The 10,770-nt window shown below is 37.9% G+C and overlaps 1 protein-coding gene across 1 annotated transcript; it reads left to right on the forward strand.

Moving 5' to 3' along the window:
* Positions 1-115: 115 nt before the first annotated feature.
* Positions 116-10,280, forward strand: tlcd3ba (TLC domain containing 3Ba). Its single transcript, XM_067570251.1, has 6 exons — positions 116-618; positions 3,663-3,746; positions 6,707-6,926; positions 7,200-7,295; positions 8,230-8,339; positions 9,788-10,280. Exons 1-6 carry the CDS (start codon positions 500-502, stop codon positions 9,963-9,965), a joined length of 807 nt encoding a protein of 268 aa, XP_067426352.1. The 5' UTR covers positions 116-499; the 3' UTR covers positions 9,966-10,280.
* The last annotated feature ends 490 nt before the right edge of the window (positions 10,281-10,770 follow it).

Raw genomic sequence — 10,770 nt, forward strand, 5'->3', positions numbered from 1 at the left:
CTGATTTTGACAAATTTCGCCGTTTCTAAACAAACTAACGTGACCAAACTCTTCATGATGAAGGAACACGTCACCCAGTGCAGCGCTGTGACACGCTGACGTGTTTATCAGCTTTGATACGCACACAATACTTGTTAGTAGATCAGTTCATTGTTGGTTTGGATCCAAACATGAAGAAAAATATAGAAAATTACCAGAACTTATCTAAGTAGTATTTTAAATGCAGGAGTTTTTGTGGTATTTCTACTTTTACTTCATGATCGCTTTGCACAGAGAACAACTATCCAAGAAGAAGAAGATGTTTTCTGAGTAGAGGGGGGATTAAAATGAAGGATCTTCCACCTCTGCTGACCACGCCTCCTCTGACAGGTGGCAGCAGGACGCTCCGCCCAGCTGATCCTCCTCTCTGAGCTCCTGGACACCTGTCCTCAGTTAACACTCACATTCACAAAGAGCAAAAACAAACACATCACAAACAAACCAACAGGAACCAGGAGCCATGTTGGCCCTCCTGGCTGCCGGCTCCGTCTTCTTCCCGGGACTCTTCCTGATGTCCAAACAGGCTCTGAAACACATGATGGGATGGAGGGAAGGAGACGCTGCCACCGTGTCTGCACGGTAAGACTCACACTTACATTTAATGAGAGACTTAACAAAACTGTAATGAAAAAGCCTCATAAAATATCATTATTTAACTTGAAGAGACCTGCTTTTATTCCCAGAATATGCATGTTTGAGCAGGTTTTTATGATGAGAAACACAATCTGCATAAACATAATTGTATATGTGTGTATTTATTGTGCATGTAGAGTTTTCTGCACACTCTGCAAACTGATTTCCCTCTGGGGTGATAATAATAATAATAAAGTTAATGTGGAATATTACAGCCTGCTGACTCCGGGTCAATTAAACATTCAGATGAAATGACAACAGATTTTTACTGTTATAATTACAGAAAGATTATTCACTAAAACTTAAAACTAGATTTTTCAATGTTTTGAGATTTTCATTTGAGGTTTGCACCAACTGAGAGAAACTAACACATTTTAAATGTTCCAGTCGTGACACACAATAATACGACATGTAAATAACTTCCAGCGATTGACGTTCATGTTACAGAGAAAAACAAATCACTGCAGCAAACCACAGACATTAATGTCAGTGGTAGGCAAATAGCGGCCCGCGTGCCAAATCCGGCCCTCTTCTAAAAATATTTGGCCTCCTGACGACAGCTGAAGTTTGATTTTCATATCTTACGTCACAAATCCACAGCAGACACCAATTACCACCTCATGTAAAACCCAGTGAAGACAGTGCATGAAAATACATTTTAATGAGTGAATTCTAACACTGTTTTAATTCCATCAGCCTGTTGGACCAGAACAGATTTATTTATCACAAATATGTGGAAGTCGAACAGAATTTGTGTGTTGTTCTTTTCTTTTTTTTTTTTTGAAACAACAACAGAACTTTGAATCAACCATCGTGTGTCAATAAAGAAGTTTAGTAAGTTGTAACTTACTAAAGTGAAACATGACATCTGCCCTCAGATACAGTCTAAACAGTTATAACTCTATTTTACTCTTAAATTAATTTAAATAAATAAATAAAACACATAACTGCACCAGTCAAAAGTCTGAACACAGCTTCTCATTCAGGGGTTTTTCTGTTAACCGAAAACATCAAAACTATAAAATAACACACATGGAATCATGTCGTAAACTAAACTAACTGGTTGCTCTGGCAGTTCTGCTCACTGTCAGCGATTTCTGAACCAGCTTCATTTAATAGTTTTCCAACAGTGTTGAAGCAGTTCTCACACATGCTGAGCACTTGTTGGCTGCTTTTCCTTCATCACGAACCATCTTAGCTGGGTTTAGGTCAGGTGACTGTGGAGGTCATGTGATGCAGCGCTCCATCACTCTGCTTCCTGGTCAGACCTTAAAGAGCCTGCAGGTGTGTTTGGGTCTCTGTCCTGATGGGATGGCGTGTCGTTGCAGGATGAACTTGATGATGACCTGATGTCTACTCCTGCTGTTTCTCTACTTCTTACTGGTCTCCTTCAGTTGTAGTTTCTCTGCAGCAGTTCGACCATGAAGGCTGATTCACACAGTCTCCTCTGAACAGCTGATGTTGATGTTCTCTGCTGCTTGAACTCTGGGAAACATTGATCTGAGCTGCTGTAATGAACTTGTCCTCTGCAGCAGAGGAACTCTTGGCCTTCCTGTCCTGATTGGTCCTCATCAGAACCATCAGTTTTTGCGCCAGCGCTTGAAGAAACCTTCAAAGTTCTTGGAATGTTCTGGATTGACTGACCTTCATGTCTTAAATGGTAAATGGACTGTACTTGTATAGCGCCTTTCTAGTCTTCCGACCACTCAAACCGCTTTTACACTACGAATCACATTCATCCATTCACACACATTCATACGCTGAATGGGTACAGGGGCTACCATGCAAGGTCCCAACCTGCCCATCAGAGGAAACTAACCATTAACACACATTCATACACATACACATTTGGGGTTAAGTATCTTGCCCAAGGACACATTGGCATGTGGACTGGAGTAGCCAGGAATTGAACCGCCAATCTTCCGATTAGTGGACGACCCGCTCTACCTCCTGAGCCGCAGCCGCCCCCCCTGAAGTTATGATGTTGTTGTTTCTCTTAGCTGAGCGGTTCTTGTCATAATATGAATTACTGCAGTAGTGGAATAAGGCCACTTTTTTGTTTACTACATGGTTCCATGTGTGTTATTTTATAGTTTTGATGTCTTCAGTTTTGTTCTACAATGTAGAAACTAGTAAAAATAAAGAAAAACCTTTGAATGAGAAGGTCCAAACGTTCTACTGGTACTGTCAAAAGTACCAGTACAGGCCCATGGTTGAACCTACTTGCTGACTCCTGCTGTATGTAGTTTGAGGAAAAACTGTTTTACAAAGAAGAAAAACCAAAATAAAACTATCTATAATGAGCAGGTGTCCAAATACTCACACAGAGCAAAAATGTCAGTTTTCCATAAGAAAGTTTGATGTTTCTTTTGTTTGTCTTTTTATTGTTGTGTTGTTTTCATTTGTTTTGTGTTTATTCGTTTGGGACTACCTCGAAAAAAGGTTTATCCTGATATAAAACATCTTCTCACTTTCTCACAAAGTCGTTCTTATGGAAGACGAGGAAAGTCAGATTTTTCTTAAATCTCTGATATATCTGACTCAGCACTTAATAATACGTCAGGAAGTGTCTGAAAACCAGAAAACATGGATTCCTCATATCAGCTAAAGACCAACGTTCTGTCTAATTAAACCCAAATTGAATGAATATGGTGTTGTATTGTCAGTGCAAAGTGTTTTAATCTTTACACGACCGACTCTGTAATCAAACAGCTGTATAATTTGACATGTTTGGTGTTGGACAATTTTAAATTTTGTCTTGATGGTGGCATTAGATTAAAAGTCAGGATCACTTAAGTTATTACAGTTTATCCTGAGGAGAAAATTTCATGTTAATTCATCAAACAGTTTTAAAGATGTTTCAGTCTGGACCACAGTGACATTTCCATCCTCAGAGCCATGCTGTTGGCCGAAAACTATAAAAACAATATTTTTTTGTCACTAAATATGTCAGAGAGTTTTGTTGACCATCATACTTTCCGTCCCCTCAGTCTGGTGTCGTCGGTCCAGGCTGTCATGGCCTCGTCAGCCGGATGTGTCATCGCCTCGTCTTGCAGGGACGTCATAGAGGACAAGTGAGAACTAAATAACGTCTTCTTACATCTGCTCCTTCTTTTCTAATGTTTCCTGACATCCCTTCTTCTTTCATCCCGTCTCCCTGTTTTTCTTCTCTTTCTCCTTTTGTTTTCTTTTTGGCTTATTGTGACCATTGTTGTCTTCATCTCCAAAACTGCAGCGTTAGAGAAATGTCACTGTTGTAGCTGAAAACAATGGCTTTATTTATCCCGAGGCTTTTAAGAAAGTTGTGAGTCAGAGGCCTTCAAATGATATAAAAGCATAAAAATCAGCAAAACTGGAGAGAGTTCATTTTTTAAATAATAAAATATGTGATCATGTTTGCTGCTCAGGCCTTCAAAATACCTGCAAATAGGTAGATATATAGATCCAGAGCTTCATCCTAACACCCTAAAAGCAGCCAAATTACACATAAAAACAGACAATATAAAGAGACTCTGAGGTAGATAAACAACTGAAATCTTTTTCCTGACTTGACACTTAAATCTTTTTGGGATAATACAACTAAAAGTCAAAGTTGGAGAAAAATAACCAAATTTAAGTTAATATCAGTGTTCTTGGTGGCATCTTTTGGAGAATATTTATAAGTATGAGCCCTGAAAACAAGAAAAAGTGATGTTCATACACACTGGTCTGTGTTTAAACCAGACTTCTGTTTGAGTCTGTAATCTAATTAACAATCTGAGCCTCACAGCAGCAGAGGAGCTATTTCAGTCTCTATAAGACGGTCGCAGAGATCACTAATCCTGCTCGCTGAGGATGATGGGAAGTGAAATGATGAAGAGTGAATGATGACGGGGGGGGGGGTGTTTGAGTAAATCCCAGGTTTCCTCTGTCAGCTCCTTCATTTCCCAGTCAAAGCAGGGAGGAGTTTATGGTCTGAGCGCCACATTTGTTTATCAAATCACGCCACAGACACAGTGAACGAGCAGCCAGGAACTCTGGGAGCAGTTGTTGTTAATGCTACAGAAAAACTTCATAACTATTAAACCATAATCCAAATGTGTTATTTTAAGGAAAGAAAAAAGCATCAAAAAATACACAAAGACAGACAGTGATGTTCAAATATTAAAATATATAGTTTTGTTTCTGAACTGAATCTGTTCACAAGGTTTCACTGAAATCTGTTTGTTTTTTTAGGAATCTTGACAATATTTCTTTACATTCAAGCATTTTGTTGTCTTGTTCATGCATTTATGCTTTCATACAGATTTCAAATATTTTGCTAAGTTTCAGTCAGTGTTAAAATATATTTACTCTACAGTATATTTACTCAATTACTGTAGTTAAGTACAATTTTAGGTACTTGAGTATTTCCATGTGATGCTACTTTCTACATTTCAGAGGGAAATATTGTATTTTCTACTCCACTACATTTATTTGACAGCTTTAGTTACTTTTCAGATGAAGATTTGACACAATGGATAATATAACAAGCTTTTAAAATACAACACATTGTTAAAGATGAAACCAGTGGTTTCCAACCTTTTTGGCTTTTGACGTCTTACAAAAAGCAGTGTGTAGTCGGGGTCACATTTCACATGTCTATGAGTTGTTAACAGCTCCACCAAATAGTGATTTTTCCCTCTAAACTTCTCACATGCTTTCATTTCAATAAATGTTCAAATGATCCAATATTTCAGCAAAAATCAAAGATTAGAGAAAAAGTCCAAAAACTGAAAACAGATTTGTGTATCAGAACTTTGTTTTTTCTTCTTTCCTCTCCCATTAATCATCTCACCACCCCTCAGATTTATCTGCTGACCCTTTGGAGGGGCCCGACCCCTAGGTTGGGAACCACTGGACTAAACTAGCTAACTGTATATAAAGTAGTGTAAACTAGCTCCACCTCCAGCAGCTACAACAGTAACATGCTGCTCTAACACTGATGCTTCACTATTAATAATCTAATGATGTCATATATAATAATATATCAGTCAGAGGGACCAAACCAATACTTTTACTGCAATACTTTAACTACATCAAGCTCATAATACTTATGTACTTTTACTGTAGTAGGATTTTTCATGCAGGACTTTTTCTTGTAATGGAGTATTTTTACATTGCTGTATTGGTACTTTTACTTCACTTAAGGATCTGAATACTTCTTCCACCACCGATTAACTGCTTGTTTTGGCCACACAGGACAAGCTGTAAACACATCTGACATATCAGTAGCAATGGTTAAAAATGTTAGCAAGCAGCTGCATATTTTCACATCCAGCAGACATCATGATTACTACATTAGGAGTGTCAATAATGACTCGTGGGGTTCCTCAGGGTTCAATTCTAGGTCCTTTATATTTTCAGTTCACATGCTGTTTATTTAGGTTTATCAATGCAGCTCAAATGTCACAGGAATGATTAATGAGTTTTTCCTGATTTGACAGCTCAGTGGTAAGGATTTGGTTAAATTTAGGCAACTACAACTACTTAGTGAAAGCTGCATTAAATTATTTTTTTATCCACTTGGGAGCAGCAGAAACAAGCTGTAAACTTAACATCTGTCAAATTATCAGCTTATTAAGTAGTTACACATGTTACTTCCACATCCAGCAGTTACAGAGCAACATTATCATTCATTTGGAGTCGTGTTTCTGTCCACCTGGTGAATTTAAGTCCAATATTCACTCTCTTTTAGCTCTGTTTTTGGTCTCCACCAACTCCTGAGGGAAATATCTGGCTCTTTAGCTGCTAAATGCTCCACTATGTTCACCAGCTAGTCTACAGCTAACTGTGTCTGTTTGCCATTTGGTGCTGAGCAGGTAGTTTTCCATCGTTTGAGCTTTGACTGCCTCTCTTTTAATAATCTCGTCCTCTTCTTCTGCAATGATTTAGCGGCACCAACTGGAGAATTAGTTTATCTCCTGATATTCACACAACAGCAGGTGATGGAATCAAGTATTCACTACATTTTTTGTTTCTCTCTCTTCATCTCTCTCTCATCTTTTCTCGTCAGGCACTGGCTGACCAATGCCTACATCCTCTTTGCCACGCCTTACTTTGCCTACGACATCTACGCCATGTTCCTGTGTTACTGGCACAAGCTGCAGGTCAAAGGTCATGAGGAGGACGGTGTCATGTCGATGAGCGCTGCTGTAGCCGGTTACCTGCGCAGAGAGCCTCTCATGGTGCTGCATCATGTCTTCATGGTGGCCTTCTGCTTCCCCGCCTCGCTGGTAACTATGGCAACAATATGGTGACTAACATGAATTGAAGGTTGACATCACTATGACAGTTTTCTCAGACTTGATAATGATCCTCCAGAGACACAGACGACATTATAAAACTGTTTTCACAGGCTGAGCAGGACTAACACATGACGACCAGGCGACTGTAATATTCAAAACCCACACATGTGCCGTGTTGTTGCAGTCAAACGAGTGTTTCTCCTTCCTTTCTGCTGTGTGTGTGTGTGTGTGTGTGTGTGTGTGTGTTTGTGTGTGTGTCAGCTGTGGCGGCAGGGTAAAGGTGATTACTTCCAGGGTGTTTTGTTTCTGGCTGAACTCAGCACACCATCCGTCTGTCTGGGGAAAGTCCTGATCCAGGTAATCCCCCTCCTCCACACACACACACACACACATAAACACACACACACACACACACCTCTGAGATAAAGGCGTGTGGATCTGATCAGTGCGTCTGGACATCCTGTTGATGCTGCTGTTACTTAAATTCCTGATAACTGACTGACACGTTACAAACAAACAGTTTAAGGAATACGAGGGTCTTAACTGAAGAAAATTAATAATTAAATGAAAATAAAATAAAACAAATAAATCAATCAAACCAAACAAGAAGAAGAAAATAGAAGATGGCAGACAGACATTAGAATAGACATGAATTGTTTCTTCTTTTCTTTTTGAGTTATTTATTTGTGTATTATTTTTTATTTTCTATTGCTCTGTATAAACTATAACAGTTTACCTACCTCACAATAACTGACATTAACTGACAATAACTGACAATAACTGACAATAACTGACATTGACTGACATTAACTGATGGTAACTGACGGTAACTGACAATAACCGACATTAACCGACATTAACCGACAATAACCGACATTGACCGACAATAACGACAATAACCGACATTAACCGACATTAACCGACATTAACCGACATTAACCGACATTAACCGACAATAACCGACATTAACCGACAATAACCGACATTGACCGACAATAACCGACATCGACCGACAATAACGACAATAACCGACATTGATCGACATTGATCGACATTGACCGACAATAACCGACAATAACTGACGATAACCGACATCGACCGACAATAACCGACATCGACCGACATCGACCGACAATAACCGACAATAACCGACAATAACCAACATTAACGGACAATAACTGACATTAACGGACATTTCAGTTGTTGTTGAAGCTTTTTTTTGTTTCTGTGTTCGATCGTCACTCATTCTGGACTTTTCTTCTTCTGCGTCTCTGATGTTTGGTCTCGTCAGTACAAGAAGCAGCACACTCTCCTGCACAAAGTGAACGGCGTGCTCATGCTGCTCACCTTCTTCAGCTGTCGGGTTCTGCTCTTTCCTTACCTGTATTACGCCTACAGCAGGTAACTGTCTGACATACTTAAACATACTTTTAAGACATTTTTTATACTGGTATTAAAACTCTGAGGTCACTACTTTCTGTAAAAATGAGTGTGTTTACATGTGCACTAGTATCTGGTTTTTAGAGCATCCTGGTTATATGTTGCACATGTAAACACCTGATCCAGGTGTCTGATTCATTCTCTGCTGCGCTCACAGATACATCATCAACTCAAGCTCGGCAGTGTTTTTTCCCCATATTTCCCAAATTAATAAATTAAGTGTATTTATTGTTATTTCAGTAATACTCTGTTTTTTGTCTTTAATGATTATTTCGGTTTATTTAACACTTTTCACAGCTATGAAACCTTCGGCTGCATTTTCAAGGACTTCAAACACCCAATTTAAAATTTCTAACAGACGTCCAAGAATCTGGAATTCAATTAGCAGTAATTTTGTGAACTAATCCTCCTTTTTAAAGAAGACATTCACATTTCCTTATAGATATTTCATATAAAAATAAGACCCCAAAAAAACCCTAAAAGGACTTATAGAGACATCAGCTCACCAAATATAGAAAAAAAACAATAACATCTAAAATGAAGGTTTATCAAAGAAGAAATATATATATATACATATATTAGCACAACATAAAGAAGACAATAGAAAAGAAGGACATTAGGGAAAAAATGACAATAACCAATAATTACATGTGCCAATAATAGTAAAACTTTATTTATATCACACATTTCATACAAAAGTGGAAAAGTAGGGGAAAACCCCATAAAAACACAGATTAAAAAAAATAGGAACATTAAAAACAACAGAATTTTTTGAAAATGGATAAATCTAAGAGAGGAAAAGGAACAAAAAAATTGTATGAATTAAATTATAATTAATACTGTAGGTGAGGTCAAAATAGAGTAAATGTTTCTAGCTAAAAGCAATCTATAAAAAAAATGAGTTTTGAGTTTTGTTTTAAAAGTTGTAAATAAGATAAAGATATAAACACGTGTCAGCTGCTAATAACAAGTAGAGTTTACTATACAGCTGCTAGAAAATATTATGGGAGAAACAAATAAATCTATAATGTACAAAATTAGTAGATTGTGTCATCAAATTTATAGAGGACCACAAGTGTCAATAGTTATAAAGCATTTAATTAATTGATATTTAATTGGACAAAAAAGTAACAATACAATATAATTAATATATAATGCATGATTATAATAATATAATATAATCATAAAAACAGGAATTAATACATTATTTTACAAATGAATGAATAAAAATATTTATTAATTCCTGTTTTTATTGTCAAATTACATATAAATTAATTAAATGCTTTATAACTATTTACATGACACTTGTCGTCCTCCATACAAATAAGCTCTAAGCCTAAATTTAAAGTTAGAATAATGTGTCTCAGTTAGTTTGGTTTAACAACAGCGCTCTCTGGCTTGTGTTGCAGGTACGCCTCCATCCCCGTCTACGAGGTGCCCCTGGTGGCCCCGTGGCAGTGTAACCTGGGGGCCGCTCTGCTGTGGCCCCTCCAGCTCTACTGGTTCACACTGATCTGTAGAGGGGCCCTCCGCCTGTCCGCAGGACGTCCGAGCTCAACGCCGCCGACTTTTCAAACTGACGGCTGAATGAACTGGAGTGACAGCTGCTCGCAGCGTCAGACGGACAAACGCTGACGCTGGATACAAAGACCAGATGGAGAAACTTAAACCTTCAACTGGAGCCGAAGAAAAAGAGACACTGACGCTGGTGAGATTCTGTTTACTGCAGATAAAACCAGAGAAAAGACGTTTTGATGTAAAAATCATAAACAGGAGCTTTGACAAAGTGTTTAATGTAAGAAGAGAGAATGAAGAAGATCCTCTTTAACATGGAAAAGGTGAAAAAGTCTGAAAACTAATGAATGAAATGAACATTAAAAGTCCATCATGAACACGTTTTAACAGACGAGTGAGAGACTGAGTGTGTTGATGTTTGCTGTTTTTAATGAATCTGATCAATATTGAGTTATCAGCAAAAATCACTTTACTTAAATTATGTAAAATATAAAAGCAGAATATTTGCATCTGAAATTTAATGCAATAGAAGTATAACATAATATAAAATAATACATAAAAACTCAACTGAGTTACAGTTGAGTCGTGAGTGTTCGCTGCCCTCCGCTGGTCACAGAGCTGTGAGGTGACGCAGCAAAGACGTGGCAGCTGATTGGTCCTCCTGTCTACATTCTGAGAACTGATTGGTGCTTTGAGGTTGCAACCTTATCGCACCAAGTTAGAGATTTTTGAGATATAACCTTTACTTTTCTCAAATTTTAGAGCAGAAAACAAAAAATAAACCAACACAAGATATTAAAGGATAATTCTGGCAATTTTCTATATTTTTCTTCTTGTCAACAAATCTCATGTTTGGATCCAAACAAACAATGAACTG

This window comes from Thunnus thynnus, chromosome 17, assembly GCF_963924715.1.
Source record: "Thunnus thynnus chromosome 17, fThuThy2.1, whole genome shotgun sequence".
NCBI lineage: Eukaryota > Metazoa > Chordata > Actinopteri > Scombriformes > Scombridae > Thunnus > Thunnus thynnus.